This window comes from Panicum virgatum, chromosome 5K (genome assembly GCF_016808335.1).
Source record: "Panicum virgatum strain AP13 chromosome 5K, P.virgatum_v5, whole genome shotgun sequence".
In the NCBI taxonomy this organism is placed as follows: Eukaryota; Viridiplantae; Streptophyta; class Magnoliopsida; order Poales; family Poaceae; genus Panicum; species Panicum virgatum.
In genome coordinates, this window is record NC_053140.1 from 544,724 (window position 1) to 568,022 (window position 23,299).

General features: G+C 45.2%; 1 protein-coding gene across 1 annotated transcript; it reads right to left on the reverse strand.

Annotated features, from left to right (window-relative positions):
• Positions 1 to 11,589: 11,589 nt before the first annotated feature.
• Positions 11,590 to 14,768, reverse strand: LOC120705458 (probable protein ABIL3). Its single transcript, XM_039989777.1, has 9 exons — positions 14,217 to 14,768; positions 13,210 to 13,292; positions 12,960 to 13,110; positions 12,718 to 12,817; positions 12,530 to 12,625; positions 12,410 to 12,446; positions 12,142 to 12,263; positions 11,924 to 12,015; positions 11,590 to 11,831 (listed from the first exon to the last, which is right to left on the reverse strand). The coding sequence occupies exons 1-9, from the start codon at positions 14,328 to 14,330 to the stop codon at positions 11,679 to 11,681; spliced, it is 948 nt and encodes a 315-aa protein (XP_039845711.1). The 5' UTR covers positions 14,331 to 14,768; the 3' UTR covers positions 11,590 to 11,678.
• Between the last annotated feature and the right edge of the window lie 8,531 nt (positions 14,769 to 23,299).

Below are 23,299 nucleotides of genomic sequence, written 5' to 3' on the forward strand. Positions count from 1 at the left end.
AGTTACAGGCATGTGTGCTTCATAAACAGGAACTGAATCTAGCTCAACAGGATATATCAATCAAGTCTAGAGCTAGCAAGTTCAGTTCAGCAAAATATAAAAGCATCACCCATGATCTAGCAATAGCAAGTAGGAGAAAGAAAGCGGTGCTAGTCAAACTCATACAAGGTGATCCAAAACAGCCATTATATTTTATCACGAATTAATTCTGCATATCAAAACTTATCAAGTAAGTGATTTTGCCAGGGGTTGAAAGCTTGTCATGCTTTACTTAGCGACGAGGCCAAACCTATGCCAAAGGCAGTCAGAAGCTTAAGGCACTCGCTTCAGTCATGCACAGCCTCTCCCGGGTTCTCACTAGTGCTATGTGAGCCATCCCGAAAGCTCGATCAGTGCGACAAGCAATCCCACCTGGATCTTATCATTCCATTTTAGACATATTTTAAACAAATTTAACAATTTTAGCTCATGCCAAAGATTACAAGCCACACTAGCATGAATAAGATAGCAAAGCACATCAATACATCATATCATGCTAGTAGCCAAGACAGGGTGACCATGTTTTCAGGTTTTCAAATCAAAATAGCTTAACTCAGATGATATGACATATACTGTGGAGCAAGCTATACATGATCGAGTCTAAGAAACTACACTAGCAAGCACTAGAAGATCATAGCAATGTATACAAGAATGCTAGTGCAAGTGAGGCAATGCAACATGCAAACATATACAATGCATATGCACAATGCAACTACCAAATCTAGAAAACGAAGAGAAGCAAATACACGCTACAAAGCTAACCAAAGAAAAGTCAGCGATCAAAAGGGGTAACAATCCCCAAGCTCCCCTCGCAAGCGAGCAAAGGTGTCCTGCTCAAGAGGTTTGGTTAGGATATCTGCGGTTTGCCTCTCTGAAGGGACATGGATCAATTCTATGTGGCCTCTCTCATGATTGTCTCGCAGGAAATGGAACCGGATATCTATGTGTTTGGTTCTGGAGTGTAGGACAGGGTTCTTTGCAATGCTAATAGCAGACATGTTGTCTATGAAAATGGGAACCCTATCATAACTCAGTCCATAATCCTACAAGGTTTGTCTCATCCAAAGGATCTGGGAGCAACAGCTAGCAATGGCAACATACTCAGCTTCTGTGGAAGAAAGCGCTACGCTAGCCTGCTTGCGAGAGGACCAAGACACCAAAGATGTACCGAGAAATTGACATGTGCCGGATGTCGACTTGCGATCCAACCGACACCCACCGAAATCGGCATCAGAAAAGCCCACCATAACCAGAGAAGAATCCGCAGAATACCAAAGACCAAATTCAGGGGTGAATTTCAGATACCTGAAGATGCGTTTCACCACCTGCCTGTGGGAGGTGCGCGGCGAAGCCTGGTACCGCGCACAGAGGCCGACGCCGAACTGAATGTCCGGCCGCGTCGCCGTCAGGTACAGGAGGGAGCCGATCATGCTCCTGTACTCCTTCTGGTCCACCGCCTCGCCGTCCAAGTCCTCATCAAGCGCCGTTGAAGTGCTGATCGGAGTCGGCTGAGGAGACAAGTCGCTCATGTCGAACTTCCGTAGCAAGTCACTGGTGTACTTGGCTTGATGAACGAACGTGCCCTGGGAAGTTTGCTTGATCTGCAGCCCGAGGAAGAACTGCAGCTCACCCATCATGCTCATCTCGAACTCCCTGGACATCTGCTCAGAAAACTTGGAGACAAGAGCGTGAGAAGAGCCACCAAAGATAATATCATCCACGTATATCTGAACTAATAAAAAATCAATGCCAGATCGTATGAGGAACAAAGTTTTATCCACACATCCCATTTTAAAACCCTGAGCCAGCAAAAAGGTTTTCAATCTATCATACCAAGCTCTAGGCTCCTGTTTCAAACCGTAAAGAGCTTTTTGAAGTTTATAAACACGGTTTGGAAACTTGGGATTTTCGAAACCAGGGGTTGCTTCACATAAACCTCTTCTTCGATAAAACCATTCAAGAAGGCAGATTTAACGTCTATTTGGAAAACTTTAAAACCCTTGGAAGCAGCAAATGCAAGAAAGATTCGAATAGCTTCCAAACGAGCAACAGGGGCAAAAGTCTCCTCAAAATCAATACCCTCTTTTTGGCAAATCCCTTGGGCAACAAGACGAGCCTTGTTCCGAACAACCAACCCATGCTCACTCTGCTTGTTTTTGAAAACTCGCTTCGTTCTGATGGGATTACAAACAGGTGGAGGCTCGACTAAAACCCAAACTTGGTTTCTTTCAAAATTTTCGAATTCCTCATGCAGGGCATTGACCCAATTAGAATCAGAAAGAGCGTGTCCAATATCCTTGGGCTCAAAAGAGGCAACAAATGCTGAATGAGCAAAGCCAGCGATACTTGTTACCTTGGACCTGGTGACTCGCTCGTTGAGATCACCTAGCATCTGTTGAGGTGGATGACGACGCTGAATGTGTCAAGGTGCTTCCCGCGTCGAAGTCGCCTCCTCCTCAACTAAATCTGGTGTCTCCTCAGGTGCAACTGGTGAAGCCTGAGTCACCTGCTCGATAGGCCCCCGGGAAGTAGACATAGTCGGGTCGGGGCTGTCGTCATCGTCCGAGCTCGTGGCAGAGACGGCTGGGTCCACAGCACGCATGGTAGCCTCAGCGTCGCCCTCCGCAACTTCTTCCTCCTCATCTTCAAAGATGGAGGTGCCGAGCTCATCATCTCCTGCAACTTCAAAGACAGAAGAATTGCACGGTGCAGTCTCGTCGAAAGTGACCTCACAAGTCTCCCTGACGATGTTGGTATCAATAATCAGCACACGGTAAGCTCTAGAGTGAGAAGCATAACCGAGAAAAATGCCATCAGATGAGCGAGACTCAAACTTATCAAGATTTCCATCTTTCAGCACAAAACACCGGCATCCGAAAACTCTGAGATGGTCAACACGGGGCTGGCGTCCAAATCGCAACTCATAAGAGGTCCTGTGCATGAAAGCACAAAAGAAAATACGGTTGCACACGTAACAAGCGGTGTTAACCGCCTCAACCCAGTATTTGTGATGAGTCCTATGCTCATCGAGCATCATCCTCGCCATCTCAACCAGCGTCCGATTCTTCCGCTCTACAACTCCATTCTGTTGTGGAGTGTAGGGAGAAGAATACTGGTGTTCAAGCCCTTGATCACTGCAAAAGGCGTCAAAACGCGTGTTTTTGAATTCTGTGCCATTATCACTGCGAATCGCTCGCATGGCCTGGGGTAGCTCATTTTTCAACCTCAAGATCAAGTCTCGAACAAACTCGAAAGCCTCATCCTTGGTTCTCATGAAAAAGACCCAAGAATAGCGAGAACAATCATCCACGATCACGAGAACATACCACTTCCCACCAACAGACATCACCCGAGATGGACCTACTGTGTCCTTGTGAAGCAACTCTCCAGGGTGAGCAGTCATCACCTGATTAACAGGCGGATGAGAAGCGGCAATCATCTTCCCGTGGCGACACGGATGGCAAACAAGGTTCTTTTCAAACTTCAATTTGGGCAATCCTCGGATTAGACCAAGTGAGCTAAGTCTCGACAACAAATCGAAGCTCAAATGTCCAAGTCTCCTATGCCACTTTCACAGATCAGAAGAAGGACCAGCCAACAAGCAACAAGAAGGGCCAAGAGGAGTTCCAGAAAAGTCAACCAAGAAAACCCGATCGCGAGGTGTAATCCGGCAAACCAAATCTCCTCTGGAATCTAAAACATGCGAACAACCCTCCTTGAAGCGAACCTCAAACCCCTCATCAAGAAGTTGCGAAACAGAGAGCAAATTGAACCCAAGGTTCGAAACCAAAGCAACCTCTCTCAGGATAAAGCGATCAGAAACTCGAACAGTGCCAAGTCCACGTACCTTTCCTCTTCCATTATCCCCGAACACAATGTACTCCTTTGAGCGCATCGGGGTGAGGCTGGAGAACCATTTATCATTTCCGGTCATGTGGCGCGAACAACCGGAGTCCATGATCCACCTGTTCTCCAAGCCTCCAACCTGCACATCAGTAGTGAGACAAAGGGTGAGCAAATGTCTCAACACTGGTGTTAGCAAAGTGAGAAGCAAACCAGTGTCGAGACATTTACTCTACAGAAGGGTTAGCAAAACCAGGCAAAGCGTATCCCCCGTCCCGTCTACCGCGTGACTGACGAACACCACCGCGAGGAAAGCGTGGTGCCTCGAAACCTCCTCCAAAGCCTCGGTCCCGTGGTCCATAGCCGTATTGAAAACGATCAGGAGCACGACCGGCAAAGCGACCACCCGCTGGAGCACGGTAAGCACCACCGTCTCCCTGACCTCCACCTACACGGCGTGCCCTAGCATCTTGCCTATCACCACACCGAGGAGGACCATGCACCCGAGTAGAGTACACGTCCGAGTTCCGTCTCTCCTGCTCACGCCTCACAGCCCGCTTCCTCCTGAAGCAAAACTCCTCCAGGTGACCCTCTCTGTCACAGTACTCGCAGTGGTACCTCACCTCTCTCTTGGGCGGTGGAGGCCTAGCCTGCGGACGGGGAGGAGCAGCCCTCTTCTTCTGGGCAACTTGAGCTGCGGCAGCAGGGAGCGTGTCGAGGGGATTCCTCAGCTCATTGGGCTTTGGAACCCAAACCTGTTTCTGTGGATGTGCTTTTTGTGGTTCTTTCAGCACACTATCCACGTGGTCAACAAGCGAAGGCTGCGTGCTCGAACTAGCAGTGTTTAGAGCACTAGAAGCTCCAGTAGCCTTGCAGATCTTACTATACAACCTGTCAAAGTCTGACTTCGTGTAAGTGTAACCGACCCCAAAACCATCACCACGCTTGAACTGCTTAATCATCATGCCCAACTGCGGCTCACTAGCAGAAACCCAACTAAGAATCGCCCTAAGATAGGTATTCTCATTCTCCAAGTTGGCTTTCTCTACCGTAAGATTATCCAAATCAGAGATCAAACTAGGGCAAACAGATCAGTCAATAAGTGGGCTAGACTCCACGACCTTAGTCTTCCCTAAAGACTTAACCAAGGCGTTCTTCTCATCTAGCTCCGACCTAAGCGTGGGACAAAGCTTACAAGCACCAAGCAGAACAGGCCTAGATCTAAGGTCCTCTAGTTCACACACAACAGTAGCAAACTTAGACTGCAAAGAAGCTAGATCAGACTTAATGATAGGACACTCATCACATTCAAGCACATCATTAACAATGGGAACGTCCTTAACCAGTTCAAGTTCATGCTTGGCCTTAGCGAGCTCATGAGACACGTCAGAAAGCGAAGTCTTAGCAACATCTAAGTTCGCAACGTTCTCATCATGCTTGGCACAGCGAGCAACTAGATTGTTCATGTGAGATATGCAGCCAGCGCACTCATCCTCACCAGATTTCTCCCTAGCACAAGCCATCTTAGCCCTAAGCTTTCTACGCTCTCTAGCTGCTTCCTTAAGCAGCCTCTTCTGGCTGTCGAGAGCGACGCGCAACTCCCTAACCTCCGTATCAAGCAGGTCGATTGTGGAGTTTACCTCTGAATCGCTCTCGGATCCAGGAGAAGAGTCGACGTGCGTCGGTGTAGCATGTCCACCCGAAGACGCACGAGCACCATCGGCTTCACCCGCCATGGTGCAGAGGCCCTTGCGCCGGCCGGCCGCCAAGCAAAGGCCGATGAAGCCGGTGGCTTCCTTGTCCCGCTTCTTCTTCTTCTTGTCGTCATCGTCGGAGGTCGGTGAAGAAGAGCGATCGGTGTCGGAGCTCTTGTCGAGGTCGCTGAGCTGCGCCAGGAAGGTCTTCTCCTGCTTCTTGGCCTTGTACTGGAAGCGCTTCTTGAGCGACTCCTTGTCGAAGCGTCCTCCCCGGTCACGACTGCGGTGCTTGTGGCGCCGACGCTCCTTGTTGGAGCCTCCCTCCTCGCGGTCGCGGTGGCGGTAGTAGTCGAAGTGGTTGTTCTGGCCACCGCCGGACTTCTTGGGGCAATCGGCGATGAGGTGGTTCAAATCGCCGCAGTTGTAGCACCCGGGATTCTTCTTCCTCTGCCTGTTGTGGTAGACGCGCTGGAACTTGCTGATGAGGAGGCACAAGTCGTCGTCGCCCAGCGTCTCCAGCTGCTCATCTGTAACAGAAGCCAAAGAGGCAAGAGAAAAGTCAAGAGAAGAGTTAGTATTAGAGCTCGATCCACCTGGGCCAGTCACTAGAGCAATGCTCTTGGAAGGAGGGGCACCATTGAGCTTGGCTCGTGTCTGATTATCCACCTCCGTGGCCTTGAGCTTGCTGAAAAGCTCGTTCACGGTCAGAGTCTCATAGCCAGCAGACTCAATGATCGTGTTCACCTTGAGATCCCACACAAAGCGGTCAAGTGCGTAGAGCAGCTTGAGGGCCTTCTCATGCTCTGTGTACTCAAGGGCATCAGTAGATCTGTTCGCATTGACTTTGTTCACAATCGATTGAAACCGACTGAACATGTCACCAATGCTCTCACCCGGCCCCTGTGTGAAGTTCTCGTATTCACGCGGGTGAGTCTCAAACAGTCTGGCCTTCACCTGAGGTGTGCCCCCGTGGTAGTTCTCAAGGCACGTCCAAACTTTGTGGGCTTCCTGGAAACCCTGGACGCGTGAGAATGCACACGAGAAACGCCAGCGAACAAGGCATTGACAGCCTTGGCGTTAGCCTCGTGCTTGGACACCTGAAGAGGCGTGGTCCGAACGGCAAGCACCTCGTAAGCCTGGTTCTTGGTGATCTCCCAAACCTCGGCTCCCATGCTTTGCAAGAAGGCTCGCATACGCACCTTCCAATAAGCATAGTCCTCGCCGGCAAACACAGGGATCTTACCAAGACTCGCCATGGGCGCCAACTGGTTTTCGAACCGGTTAAGGTACTGAAAACCTCAACCATGCTCTGATACCAATTGAGGGACCGAAACTGGCGACCAGAGGGGAGGTGAATGGGAACCGATCAAAATTTCTTTCGAAATCGATCAGTCGGCCTATATCCCAGAAATCACCTCAAGCCCTCACACCTAGGAAATGAGAGAATACCTATGGACAAGCTATCTCCTTGTGAAAAGCCCTAGGAAGCTACACGGAAGCAAAAAAGTAAATACGATGCAAATCGCAGAACTCGACTGCCTGGACCGGTCTGACCGGTGCAACGGACCGTTCTGACCGGTCGTGGCCTGAACAGGTCTTGACCGGTCTTGCCGTCCGGTCTGACCGGTGCCACCCAGAAAAACCCGTGAACAAGACTTCAAAAGAAGAATTTCGAGCAAACGAAGTCCAAATCCAGTGAAACTTGGAGGATACCTCCGCAACAAACCTGTGAACATATCCCCAAGAGATGTTTCCCAAAAGATCAAAGTAACTTGAGAATTTAAGGGAAGATCGAGAAGGATTGGGATTTTCTCAAGAACTCAAAAACTTCAATTCGTAGGAACTCGTGATTCCAGAGGGTTTGGCACGTGGCTAGTGGTACGGGAATGACTACAAAGAGCTCTACGAACCGTCGCAATCATGTGCACCAAAAACAAAACGAAAATCCATCACAAAAGAGCACAAGAGGGACGGGATTGAATTGATTCAAAAGCCCAGAGGGCACAAGGAGGATAGGGCCCCATTTCCCAACCAAATCCAATACAAAGTCTCACGAATTCATAAGAAAATCCTATTCTAAAGAGAAGAACAGGGGGAGAGAGACACAGGGGCGGCGGCCTGGAGGAACAAGCAATCCATGGACGAGATACAAAAGCCGCACCAGACCTAATACAAGTGAAGGGGTATTTATACCCGCGGAGACCGGTCAGACCAGTTCCATGGATCGGTCAGACCGGTTGGTTAGACCGATCAGACCGGTGCCAGGGACCGGTCAGACCGGTTGGTCTGCAGCATCCCCCTGTACACGATCTCATCTGACGGCTGAGGTTCTTTCTTCGGAACGAAGTCTTCTCCACGATGCCGCCATCTTGATGAAGATCTGGTCCACGGTTTTGGAAGGTCTGTGAAACCCGGGTAGATGGCTGGTTTTGAGAAAACCACCAAAACTCCTCGCGCGGGAAGATTCCCGCCTCCACGCCGTGGCCCTAGACGCCGTTCCCGCCTCGGCCTTCTGACGGCCCTAGACGTCGCCCGACGCCCGTCACCTCCTCGCCCGCAGCGAGGCCCGAGACGCCGTCGACGCCCGTCGCCTCCGTCAGTCCCGCGAGACCGACGCCCGTGCCTCCACGACTTGGCGTCTTCAACCGTCGTCCACCTGTTTGGTTTTATGCCGCAAACCAAGAAACCCGACATCCGTCGCTGGTTGCGCCCTTGATTCAGGAGTGGACGCCACAGCTGCCGCCCAGCCCGAGCTCCGGTCCCGGCTGCCCTTCACCGCCGTCCACCGCACGGTCCATCGGTCACAGCACCTCCACGGCAGCTCTCCGTCGACACTTGACGTCCATGTACCTGCAACTAAAGACCAAGCACACGGCGCAATCTCCACAGAGTCGCGACTACACCACAGTTAGTCCACTCCACGTGTTGACCACCCGTCAACACCTAACGCTCCACACGGGCACTGAAGAAGGAAACACAAGAACATAAACAAAACGCACACACAGCAGTTAGCCTGACACAAACACAAGCCAAAATCAAGCTAATACGCCAAAACCTCCAAGTCATCACGACAATCACTCATCACAATATATGAGGTCAAGGTACTTGTCAACTTGACCTCTCAGGCTACTTTTCCATCAAAATCTTTATTTCTATAAATTAAAGAAAATATAAAGAATCTCTTGGAGATGCTCTAATGCTCTAAAATGGCCAGCCGAATGGCCGGATGCGTCCCAAGAATTTGTGTCGTTGAAGAAAGGAATGGCCACGACATATTCCATCCTGACCGGCCCCGGCTAGCTGGACAAAGATAGAACGATTCGCATCGCTCGCGTCCACACGATAGATGATAATAAGCTAGCAGATCGAGATACATCGTTTTTCAGGCAGCATTATTCATTTTTCCTTATATATACTAGTAGTACTTATATTATAAAAAAAACAGACAGCGGCAGATGCTGAATTTTATATTATGTCCACCACGGCGACTATTATTACTGCTAGCTAGCCGCGCTGCAGCAGGTAATTAATTAACAAGGAATTATTGGGCTGCATGCACATATGCTAGCTGTCTTGTTCAATATATATAATTCCTAGCTAGGCAGTTGAAATTAATTAATTAATTAATTAATTAATAAAACTCCCGGCCTGTATAATTAAGGAAAAACCCACGCAACATGTTGCCTAGCGTGCAGTTTAGCTACAAATTTAAGGACCGGACCATCCAACTTTATTTTCATATATACTACTACTTAGTATAGATGGATCTATATATCAGAGAAGGGTTTCCCTTTCCCTTAGCTTGGTCATCAACTCTCGACCGACTAGGAGAGCATGCATGTATTTCCTGTTTAGTTGGTGAAATATTGTTGGTTTTTGTATTATAGCACATTTCGTTGTTACTTGATAAATAATATACAATCATAGATTAATTAGGCTTAAAAGATTCATCTCGTACTAATCAGTTAGACTATGTAATTAGTTATTTTTTCAACTGCATTTAATACTCCATGCATGTGTCCGAACGTTCGATGTGACGTGTACTGTAGAAAACTTTTTGAAAACTAAACAGGGCCTTACAACAAGATCGAGATCCAAACATTTTGTGTCTGAAGCGGCTAGCAGATCGAGTAGGGCAACACGAAACGTCGTATAAAAATTTGGATTCTCAATGATATGATGTTTGTGTCTTTTCCAAACGCTGAGGGAGTCAAAGCTGCCTAACTTGTCTGTCCTTGAAAACGTACTGCCTGCTGACCACGGCACAACACATAAACTATATTCCCGGATTTTCTTTTTAATTCCAGCCACAGCAATACGTACAAAAGGACAAGGCAACTAAAAAACCCAAAAGGTGCACATCAATATAATCCATTTGCTCTTGCTCCACAGAAAAAATAGACGTACATACGTACAACAAAAGGCACGAGTGGGTAAAACCGAGGGAGCAGCCAGCTGATTGGCCTCAACCACTCAAAAAAAAAAGGGTAAGTTGCTGATAAAATCCTTTGCACATGTCGTCTAGCAGCTAACCTGCTGCTCTTCTAGTTTGGATGGTCTAGGCCCAAGAGCAGCAGGCCACAAACAGGCCGACTAGGCCTTATTTAGTTTCTAAAAAAATTCCAACAGTACCCGTCACATCAAATTTTTGGACACATGCATGGAGTATTAAATGCAGTTGAAATAAATAACTAATTACACAGTCTAACTGATTAGCACGAGATGAATCTTTTAAATCAAATTAGTCTATGATTGAATATTATTTATCAAGTAACAACGAAATGTGCTACAGTACCAAAACCCAAACTTTTTCGCAAACTAAACACAGCCTAAGTTAAAAGGGTCCATGTTATGGCTGCCCTTCTTCGGATGCTTTCTTTTGCAATTAAAAAGAGGCAACGTATCTAGTGCAAACCAAGGAACTCGTGCAAACTCGTGCAAACCTACTAAACAAAGTTTCAAAAAATTCTGAAAAAAATCATGAATGTGCTTCTCAGCTTACCTCATCTATATATAAAATTTCATGGTCAAATTCGTCTTACTCTAGAAGTTACAAAAAAGAAAAATTTTCTGACAACAATAATGGTTCAAATGCATCTCAAATTTGTCTTTTTTGTAACTTCTAGAGTAAGACGAATTTGACCATGAAATTTTATATATAGATGATGTAATCTGAGAAGCACATTCATGATTTTTTTCAGAATTTTTTGAAACTTTGTTTAGTAGGTTTGCACGGGTTTGCACGAGGTCCTTGGTTTGCACTAGATATGTTCCCTTAAAAAGAATACCCAGCCAAGTAACTGCATCAACTAATTCAGTCGAAATCAAAGTTCCCAAAAGCAGCAGACATGCAATATGTGCTGTAGTACAAGTCTAACGAGACAGTCACACGTAGCCGTAGGAGTAAAAAGGAAAAGACACACTAGTGGACTGAAAAGGCAAGAATTAGCCTTTCATTTATTTTTAATACATTGAAGCGCAGCTCTCTTGCACGTTCGAGAAAAAGAATTAGTCTTTCAATGGAAATGCAAGAATTAAGCATGGCTCCACTGGACGCACTAGATAACTGTTAGAACTAATAACAATTAAGGTATACTGCCAGTGTCCGTAGGGCCTGAGAGCCCTTCGCTCTTTGATGTTTGCTGCTCCCACCAACAGGAGGAATTCAGTAATACTGCACTGTTTCATGCATGACAAGAACGACTAACACATTACTAGGAAACAAAACAAACAAACAAACAAACAAACAAACGAACGAATCAGCATGGCATAGATAGGGGGGCACTAAAGTAGAAAGAGGAAATGCAAGATTGGATCATTATTGATGTATGGCTTCAAGATGATATTTGACGGCAACCCTAAAATTCTAAAACCGAAAAACGAGAACCTCATCTGAACGTTGTATTCAGTCCATGATGGCTATACTTGCACAATGCCACCATGAGCAGCGTTCACCATGTGCCTGAGTTGTATGAATACATGAAAAAAGAGAGGAGAGAGTGGCGCAAAAGAAACGAAAGGCACAGCAAGAGGCCACAAATATCAGATATTGATTCAATTAATTAACACCAAACTTCTTTGTTTTCAGCATTCCAATAATCAATACTCATCCAAGTAACTGTACAATGACTCATCGTTCCTCCACCGGCGCCTTGTGAGCAGCGACTTGAGGAAACCCCTGCCTTTGCTTGAGCTTTTCTCCTGTTCCTTGTGGTGGTCCCAGTCAGTGTGTAACTGCATGGAAGTTTGTCTCTGCACAGAATACATTGCAAAAATTGGATTCTGTGATCAAACATAAATAAAATCAGATGACATAATAGGTCAAAGCTGTGCTCAGGACATACCAAATGCTTTGAGTTCACCGGTGGTCTTCTTGCAACTGTAGAGGACCGTGCCAGAGGATTAGAATCTGGTATTGGAGAGCCTGCCCTTGTTTCTGCATAGCAAAAGCGAATGTGATAATTGCCTACTAACCTCCTATGCAAGCTCCACATTCGAACATATGCTCATTCAGACCAAGGACAATTCGAACATATGCTCATTCAGACCAAGGACAATGTACCTTTTGCATTTGAATTCACGATTCGCGGAGATGGAGATTTAGCTCGTGCTTTTCGAGAAGGTGATAAGGACTGGGATCGGTGATATGCATCCTTAGGTGTAGGAGATGGTGAACGAGCACGCCTGCAGCAGAACATGCATTTTTTTTTAAAAAAAGTGCTGCAGTGTATCATTAATTCATTATTATGGATACTGAACAGTGAACAATCAACTTTGACCGAATAAATCAAACATGCAATGGAGGGATCTGCTAGTTCCTATTTGTTTACCTCATTGTAGCCTGCCGACATCCTGCAGTAGAAATGGCTGGAGGAAGCAGTTGAAAATCAACAACACAGTAAGCTTTACAAAGATTTATATATCAGAATTCATAAGTTGAATGAACTTACAAGATTGAGACTTGTGCATTTTGCGACTTGTATATTGTCTGTTGTACCGTGGAGGTTCCGAAACTGGATGTATGGAAGATTCCAGTAGATCTATGCCTACAAAACATAGCAACAATATTCTATACGTCCAAAGAAGGTAATTCTTTAATGCAATAGACCAATAGTAACAGAATGGAGCGTGGAATTGCCTGGTAATATGTAACGCCTGTGGTACTTTGGCCCCTTGATGAGAAGAGCTTGTTGAGATCTTCCTTCCTGGTCCATCGTCTGTTGGCAAATTCGTACCCTCTGCAACCATGAGAAACAACAATGGTTTGAAGGCTAGAGATAGACAAATGTAACTGCCTCATATTCATCCCACATCAGCAAACTTGCAAAACACAGTAAAAAATGATTTATTATAAGATTTTTTTTGCAGTAGGCATTGTACCTGTTCAGCTGAAGACACTAGAAATTCTGTTTCATTAACCTCATCAGCCTTTTCGCTGACAAGATTATCCACCTTGTATGACACAAAACCCAGATGGTCCACTGTGCTAACAAGGGCCTCTACTGTGTAATTTTTCAAACTCGTCATCACCCTGCAGAAGATTAAAAAGGAGATGAGATGTGTTACTTGTTTATTGAAGCAACAGCAGACTAGACAAACAAGGAAGCAAAGATCCAGGAAAAGATCATACGTAGATTTGTGGGAGTTGTTACGGTAAAATACTTCAAAATATTCTGCCGCTGAATATAGCTGTGACCGCAGATTCCTCAGGTCCTACAAATAAAGCATAATTTATTTAACTGAAGCACAGAAAGCATAGCAGATAGTAATAAGAAATGCCAGCGCAGCACATACAGAAGACACATAAATAATTAACTAAGGCATTGCCATGTGGGGTTTCCTTGTGGACAAGGATCCGAATTTGTTTAATCCAAGCAGAGACAAATTTGACAATAGATGGCAGCAGCACGTAAAGGATTGACATTAACGGACCAATAAACTCGGTAAGGCTCAATTCAACGAGAGGTTCAAACTTTGAATGAGCAAATAGCCCTTGCATATATGGGCAAAGAAAGGCCGTACAGCACGAACGGCTTGGATGCTGCTTTCTTGGCAAGAGCCTCGGTGCTGGGTCAGAGTTGCAGTGCCATTATGCAGACAAGCGCATTTTGAAAATCCAAATGGGATGGTGCTTTTGCATAATAAGGGGAAAAGTAGGGGGGAGAAAAGGTGCGGCCATTATAGAGCTGCAAAGGCAGTGATTATACAAGTAACACATGGTTGCCTCTCTTTTTGTTGGAAGGAAGTTAGTATTTCAAGTTTTTTTATGTAAGGAAGCGAGTAGTATATTTCAAGGTTAGATATAGGTAAATGGTTGATGAGGTAGAAATGCCTGAGTAAAAATAAAAACTACTCCAGCAGTCAAGATTAGGTTACTGTAAAAAGTATGGACAGGGACTACACATCCTAGCTACAGTGTGTGATAGACCAAACTAGGGACAAAATCTTGTGATTGACAATTTGACATGGACAGGAAAGCGCATAGGAAAATGTTGTTTCGTGGGAACGCAATCAGCAATCAATAAATGCGGTCCAGTTTCGTTGGACAAGAGCGTTGCCTAGATCCATTGGAACAAGAAGGGGATGACTGAAAAAAAAATGCAGTCTTGTGCAGATGGGAGAAGCATACATACATACCTTGAGGGTGTCTGAGAAGAGGAGGCCTTCCTGCAAGGACATGTCGTCGGTGATGGAGGCGGCATCATGGATGTGGGAGGAGACGGATGACGGCGACATTGCGACCGCCTCCATGGGCCAAACGAGGAGTTAAAAACCTGGGCGCCTCCCTCCCTTGTTGCCAGGATTCCTCCTCCCAGGAGCACCAAACCCCCCCCCCCCCCCCCCCCCTTGCTGGGCAACCAAAACCCCCAAAGAAAGCAGGGAGCTTTTGAAGGAAGGAAGGGGGAGCTCCAACTCAGTCCCGGCGGCGGCGGCGGTGGGGTGGCTCACCTAAAAATATGGGGAAACAGGGAAGGGGTTGAACAATCTCTACTCTACCTGTGTTGGACTGTTGGTGTCGCCAAGATCTGGCTTGGGTCCCTCCCCGCCGTCCTGGTGGCTTGGAAGCTTGCTAGCGATTGGCGGAGCAAGGATGGGCCATGGTAGGGGAGGGGGCGGGGATGAATGCGACGGGCGGGGGAAGAAGAAGATAAGGGAGGGAGGGAGGGGCAGGACAGGATTAAAAGAGGCTATTTGTTGTCTGCTAAATTTCTCTTTCTGTTTGTGTGGGGAGCACGAGCAGACGAGACGACGAGGGCGGCTGGGCTGCTCCTCTTGAGCTTCAGCTGCGAGTACCAGCAGCATTCATTCGTCATTGTTAGTTGGACTGTGCAAGCCAAACAGAGCAGAGGTCACGTGATAAGCATGGAACGGGTCCATATTAACATTTTAGGCTATTACATTCACTAGTTCCATTTCATGCTCGAGAGGAGAGTTAAGACCCCACGTCTTTATACATGATCAACACACCTTTTCTTGTTTACACATAACTAGCTGATTGAATCTGCTGACCTGTTTGCGACCAATCGACGATTGTTTGGTTGAGGTAGATTCTTTTTCTTCTTCTTCTTCTTCTTTTTAGGTAGATTCGATTCACTGTTTCTCTGAGAGTTCACTGCGACTGAGGATGTTCATGAGGGTATATATAGTTGGATACCTTATCTCGTACAATTATATTCACGACTCCACTGATTATGAGCAACGCTGCTGAGGCTGTGTTTAGTTCCCGAAAAGGTTTGGATTTTGGTAATGTAGCACATTTCGTTGTTACTTGACAAACAATGTCCAATCATAAATTAATTAGGGTTAAAAGATTCATCTCGTGCTAATCAGTTAGACTGTGTAATTAGTTATTTTTTTCAACTACATTTAATCCTTCATGCATGTGTCTAACTATTCGATGTGATGAGTAATGTAGAATTTTTTTTGGAAACTAAATAGGGCCCGACTGTTGTCTGGCTGCACTAGATTTTTTTTAACATGAAAATGTGCAGCAACATACGAAAGCATGGCAGTAATTGCCTAAAAGCATGATTGATGCATGGCTATTGTAGTGAACTAGGCGTATAGCCCGCACATTTGCGCGGCTAAAATTGAAATTTCAAAAATTTGCATGTCATTGTATCCTTACTTAAATGTTATATTATTTTTTTACCATATATCATCTCATTCATTATCGTAAATTATGTCCTATTGTTGATTAAAACAATTCAACTATGATCTACCTATAATAACAATTTGATTTGTTGAGTGCAGATAATTATTCTTATTTTTATTTTATTTTGATTGATTATTGTTATCTTTTGTTATTATTAATAGTATATATTTGTAACTAATACATAGCTAAATGATATTTTATATTTAATTTTTCATAATGGCATTGGTGGGTGATTTTTAATTAGGCACAGGGATATTTTAGCCTAATTTTTATCGTAATGGCAGTGGTGGATAATTTTTCTCCGATTAATGTGGGAATTTTTAGGTCTTGAGAGCGAACGTGGAGGCTCTGTTCGTTGGGCAAATAATAAGATAATAATAGATTTTAATATGCTGGAAATTTTCTTCTGAAATAAACAGGATGTTTAATTGTTCTCACCCTCGTGGCATGCTGGAAATTTCTTGGCGGTGGCAAACTGGCAACGGAGAGACAAGCCTGCCTGGTGATGCTGCCGGTGCGCGTGCGCCGTTTCTGGCAGAAAGAAGCAAGCCTTTCGTTTCGTTGCCGGCGGCAAGGAGAGGACGGTCGGTGGACGGTGGCGGTTGTGTCGGACACTGCCGGTGGCGCTTTTTTCCTTTTTATATTTTTTAAAAATAAAAAATTCAAAAATATATATTCATTTTGAAATATTTCAAAAATACCCCCGGGTCGCCCCCATAGGGCGACAGACCCTAAGTGTTATTTTTTTCTTCAAATTCGCAACGAGGTCCCTGGCAAAAAAAAGGGGCATGTCGCCTCCTCCAGGGGCGACAGGGTCTCTCCCCCCTATATAAGCCTTGGCCGTCATATGCCGTCATTCCCTTTGTCATTTGAGTCTAAAATTTCAGGAAAAAAGAGAGGGGTGAGGAGAAGAAAAGCGGCGAAGCTCTGCCGAATTGCGTACTTGTGATCTACCGGTAACTTTCGTATGAATCCATTGATATTGTATAACAATTTAATTTAATTAGCGGATTAGCTGAATTAGATTTGGTGCTTTAGAACACTCGTTTAGTATTACAATTTCAGTACTATTACAGACTTATTTTTAAATTAATTATGAATTAGAATAGGATTATGAAAGTACCTTATTAATATTGCAGCATAAGGCAATGGCTGCCTCCAATTGCGGATGATTTTCATGGACCGGAGAAAAATCTAGTATAATACTTGATATCATGACTCATCTTGTTATCAGTAAGAAGTTGGATCCGTTAGCGGATGGTACGATAGAGATGGTGTTGTCCAAAGTAGTAGAGTTTAAAGATTTCACATTATTTCGAGGTATTACGATGCAATATATAAAGGGACACCTGCTAGAACGTCGGAAGATATACATGAGAGTATGTGAACTCGCGAATCATCCTAATATCATTGGATTTTTACAAAGCTCTTGTAAGATATGGATGCGGCCAGAGGTGTATGAGATGCACATTAAGGTAACTCTCATTCAGTTGTAATCCCGTCCGTCATTTCGAATCCATATTTATGAAACAGTAACATTGTTTTTTAATTATATGCTAGGATTACCCCGAGGACACGGAGTTGATTAACAAAACGATACCAAATTTCCGTAAATTGGTATGTATCTTCGGTGGACTTATGCTGCAAACTAGACGAAGGAGGTGGATAAGATCTTCGGGTGATAGTACTTGGCCTGCGCAAGAACAGATGCCCGGAGGTTCGTCGCGTAATGCTTCAGCACCTCAACCACCAACTTGTGTTAACTGGGATGACGACATGGATGACTTCATGCCCCCCAAACCATGGCCTCCAACACATGATGTTCCTCCCCCTTTACATGAACCTAGAATCAGAAAAGAGACAAAGGGAAAGGCAAGAGGTTCGTCAAGTCATGTTGCACCACCTGCAGCACAAACATGTGTTAACTGGGATGACGACATGGATGACTTCATGCCCCCCAAACCATGGCCTCCAACACATGATGTTCCTCTCCCTGTACATGAGCGTAGATCCAGAAAAGAGAGAAAGGGAAAGCCAAGAGGTTCGTCGAGCCATACTACACCACCTGCAGCACCACCATCTGTCAACTGGGATGACGACCTAGATGATTTCATGACATAATCTATAACATATGATGTTCATCGGTTCAAGATGTATTCGCATTTAGTATTGTTAATGTTGTATTATGGTTGTATGTATGTCTCGTACCTAACATGCATTCACTGGACATGTACATAATGTCGAGTTTGAATCGTACTTAGTCGTAATGGAGCATCGAAGTATAAACATACCATCTATTGTATGTAATGGAAAATACGAGAATGATCAGAGGTGAACATTGAAGTGTATAAATAAGCGGTCCACAGCTATCTCATTAAAAAAACATCAGAGATTAAAACATCAGATATATCTAACCACCCCTAGGGCGTCGGACCCTCTTAGCCCTCTGCTGGGCACGGACATGGCCCTCCGAGTAGATGAGAACATCCGGAGACCTCACCTGTCGCTCAGGACGCGCAAGGGGCTGCGGTGTCTGCTGCTGAGAGATCCCAAGTGGTGCTCCTCCTAGCTGTGAATACCCCAAGACATCGGGGTCACCTTGCGCGGCAAGCTCTTCTGGAGTCAAGCTGTCGAGGTCGTCTAAGGTGAAGCCCTCGTTATCTGGTCGAAAGGAGGAAGAAGAAGGTCCGGCGCCCGCATCGGGGTAGAATCCTACGCATAAAATGTGGATGTTAGCGTACGCTCGTGTATTTCGTCATGACATATAGAAACCGAAATACGAAACATAAACTAACCTGTGTAGACCGGTATCTGTGGCCCCGGTACCATCCCTGGATACGGTCCGCCAACTGGTGCTGTCCCTCTAAACATTCCAGTATGGCCGAACGCAGTAGCTGGATCGTATCCTGTATGTGATATTAGTAAATATGTAGGAACACTTGATATAATTTTAAAGAGATATGTACGTTACCTGCACTTGGGAAGAACTGCGACGTCGGCCCGTGCACGGTCGATGGACACGGGAACGACGACGAGACCTGGGACGAGCCGTGACTGTCTTCGTACTGCACACGGCTTCCCAAGTTGTGCACTACCTGGCGCAACTGATCACGCTGCCTCGACCATGTCTCTGTCTGCTCAAACTGAGTCATTGGGGATCCGGCACGTACTCTCGTCAGGTAAGTCGAGCAGTCTGTCTCCATCATGTTGCAAAGGCGAAACTGCATCCATTCAGTAAAAGTCCAATTAGAAACACATGAATTATCTTATTAATATGAATATATATATATATATATATATATATATATATATATATATATATATATATATATATATATATATATATGCAAATATGATCAAGAGACTCACCGCGCCAGCTAGTGCCTCCACGTGGTGCCGGGCATAGCCATCCTGAGGCCTCGCCTGGTGTGGCTGCGGGTGAGTGTCAACATAAATCAGAGTGTTGTTGAACATGATGTAACTAAACAACCAAAGTAGGTACGCCTCCAGCGATCTGGTCACACTGTACTCGTCGGCATCCGCAGCCAACAGGGCAGGCTGCATAAACAATTAAGATTAATGGTTTCAACTGACAATGGAACATGTGAATTGTAACAATTAAATTTATATATGGAATGAATACGTACTGTAAACTGTAGGAACCAGGTCTTTGAAGGACCTGCTGCTCGCGGGTGCGGGTTGATCGGACATGCTTCTTCCATGCGGTCAACCAGGGCAAAACGGGCCTCCAGGTCATCCTTCCACGAGGCCGCCACCACACGCAGACCTACAGCCTCCCCGACGATAGGGAGGCCGAGGAGGTAGGCCACGTCCTGTAGCGTAGGAGTCATCTCCCCACACGGGAGGTGGAACGTGTGTGTCTCCGGCCTCCATCTGTCAACGAGCGCCGTCAGGAGGGATCGGTCGAGCTGAATAGGTCCAATCTCGACAAGACGGCTCAGAGTCAGTAGACCGGCCTCACGTAACCTGAAATAAACAAAATTGTTGAAACAAAGGAATACCGATGAATACATAAGTGATAAACAATAATATTTCATTACATACCGGTCACACCAATCGTGGTGTATAGAGATCGTCTCCCCAGGATACGACGTGTCTGACGGCGGCCTTTGCCTTTCTTAGTGGCTGGATCAGGAATAAACATCTTATTCTCATTATCCTGAATGAAAGGCCCCACTATTCCAATCCCGTATACCTCATGTTCTCAGGTGGATACAGCTGCTTCCTTGCTGAAATAAGGCGAAACAAATACTGCTGGCTGCAACCCAGACTCTGCACATGCCGCAATGAGATGGGAGCATGGCAAATGCAATAACTTAGGCTTCATGCAGGAGCAGAAGGCTTTGCCATCTACTGTAATCAAACTCTCCTGTACCACCCTATCTCTACGGATACCACGACCAGTTCTATCCTTGCATAGAACCTCAAATCTATGCTCCATTGTACCTATCGATATGACGCGGTGCAGTTTGGCCTTTTCAATCTTCTCTTGCATATATTGTGTCACTCTTGTGCAAAACTGAATTTGTGGGTTGCTGATGTTTATGCTTGCAGCCGTGTAACACTCCCTGAAATACTTCATGCACCCAAACATGATGAACTCAACAATTCCCACAAGAGGAAAGGCACGACAAGAACGCATAACCATATTGAAACACTCTGCATGGTTCGTTGTCTGAATACCATACCGTATTCCGTTGGTATCATAAAGGAATGACCATTTCTCCTTAGGTGCACCTCGAATCCAGTGTGAAAATGGCTTGTCAATTGAATCCCTAGCCTCTGCAGCCTGATTCGTGCCTACTCTTGATGCGCTTACCTTCACTAGCTCTGCAGTCAACTGATCAATCATCTGTCATAATGCATTGAATTTTCTATGTTAATTTTGGGTGCACAACCTCTTAAACAGGTTCTTAAGATCCTTGTTCTTGAAGTGGTCATAGAAGTTTGCACCCATATGCCTAATGCACCGCCTGTTTTGTACATCGGCCCATAATGGAGGCGTTGTCGCAGTTCCACATTGCAATTTCAGTATTGATTGCAGCAGACCTGCATGCCTATCACTAATAAGGCACACATCTGGACGTGCAGCAACAATATGAACCTTCACTCGTTCAAGGAACCAATACCAACTGTCTAAGTTCTCATTCTCAACAAATGCAAATGCGAGCGGAACTATTTGGTTGTTGCAATCTACCCGATTGCGGTGAGTATCTGACCTTTATACCTTCCAGTCAGAAATGTGCCATCAATGCAGATCACCGGAAGACAACACTGAAATGCTATAACACAAACACCTATGCAAAAGAAGGCTCGTTGCATAATTCTTTGCCCCTAGTCACGGCTGGTACGAGGTATGTGTCATAAAAGCTTCCAGGATTTCTAGCAGCAACCTGAGATAACATACGAGGTAGGTTATCATATGATGCCTCGTATGTGCCGAACCGTATCTCGAACACCCTTTGTTTAGCCCGCCATGCCTTCAAATAACTAATGGTGTACTGGTAAGTTTGCTCAATGTGTCGAACAATCATTTTTGGCTCATAATTTAGGTTGTCCATAATAAACCCATACATTTGCTTTGCAACAAAGTCGCATGATATATTGCGATGCGAGGGAAGAACTTCTGATAGCAAACAAGTGTGCTCTGTCACAATGGAACATTTCCAGTTCGACTTCCATTTTCCCTTGAATGCATGTACTCGTCATGGACATCCATCATTCACACACTTCCCCTCATATTCTTTACTGCCAGACTTTACGACTCTGAATTCTCGTTTCAATGATATTGTGCCCATAGTCTCACAACATCTTTTACGGCTTCAATGTTTGGATATGTTGCACCTTGCACTACCTCATTCCCTCTGTACTCCCACTCCTGATTTCGTGCGTCTTCTGCGACATGACTGCCAAAATCATGCTCCTTCCACTCTTTTGGCAATGAGTACTGCTCGTCATCAGATGAGCCCTCATATTCTTCCATCTCTATTGCGGTTTGGTCTTCTGCCTCCATCTCGTCCACAATGCTATGTATCCTCTCTCCCTCATCAGCAAGGCCCTGTGGTCCCATATTTTGGTTCTCTGTCTCTTCTGACTCATCTTGCTCAACATAATTGGTCTCTCTTTGAATACTCGGAGTTCCTTGATCTGCACAATGTTGGATTTCATTTTGTGTCTTCTCCCGGATTTGAACAAGAATGGCCAGAGGCCACCCACGATTTAGAGCTGCTTGCATGTAATTCTGCCAGTCATCAGTGCTGTGTATCATCATCAATTGCCATAAATCACTTTCTACCTCCCAATTAACAAGAGACTGGACGGTGATCACATGTGTCAACGGATCAACACGGAACCCACGCTGCAGCCAGTTACATATGGAACCAAAACTCCTTTCCAGAGATTTATCTATGGCGCTAGATGTGCACTTAAAGGCAGAAAGATCTACTCTATTTGGCCCATACAAAACATTGTAGTCACCATAAAATACTTGAAACTGCATCTTGCTCGACATATCTGTATATCACATAATACTTATCGAGTTATACTCTTTACTTCACTACCTTATTCAATAATCCGTAAAAACTAAGTATGAAATTCAACTACAACGTATAAGTATTCATAACTACGTGATGACACTCAAATTCTATACTGCATATGCCAAATTCTATTCTAAATCATAATTAATTTATAAACACGTCTCTAACAGTACTGCAATTGTAATAATAAATCCGTAGTACTAATTTTCTAAACTAATTTACTACTACGTAACTACAAACTAAAGTATTATTAAACTCCTACTTAAATGGTTCTACTATAGCACTAATTAAATTAAATTACTCACCCCTACTTAAATTACTCCTACTTAAATGCGTAGTACTTAAATGGAAAAATATATAAACTAAATGTACTAACCTGCAGATCACAAGTGCTGAATCCGTTAGGGCTTCGCCGCTTCCCTTCTCCTCACCCCTCTCTTTTTTTCTTGATTTTTGGTGGAATTTTCGGACTCAAACGAGGAGGGAATGGGGGGTCGGATCCTTATATAAGGGGGTACCCCGGTCGCCCGAGGGGGTGGCGACAGGCCCCCCCTGCCACGCCCGTGGGCAGGGCCAGTGGTCGCCCGAGGAGGGGCGACAGGCCCCTTTTTTTTCCAGAGACCTTGTTGCGAATTTGAAGAAAAAAAATAACACTTAAGGCCTGTCGCCCTATGGGGGGCGACCGGGAGGTATTTTTGAAATATTTCAAAGCAGACATATATTTTTGAAATTTTTATTTTTTAAAAATATAAAAAAGAAAGAAAACCCTGGCGGTGCCGGGCATCCGGTGGCCGGGCCGGTGCTCCTCTCCCTTCACTCACACCATCTGCATGACCTAGCTGGGCCGGCTGGTATCTCACCCAACAAAGAAGCGGAGCCTTAGAGGCCCAATGCCCCCAACATACAGTAGTATTCCAGTATCTTGCCTTACATGTATGTTCTGTAATTACTATTTGTCTTTTATCACCAAGCCTTGCAATTGCAATCATTTCAACACAAGAATTTCA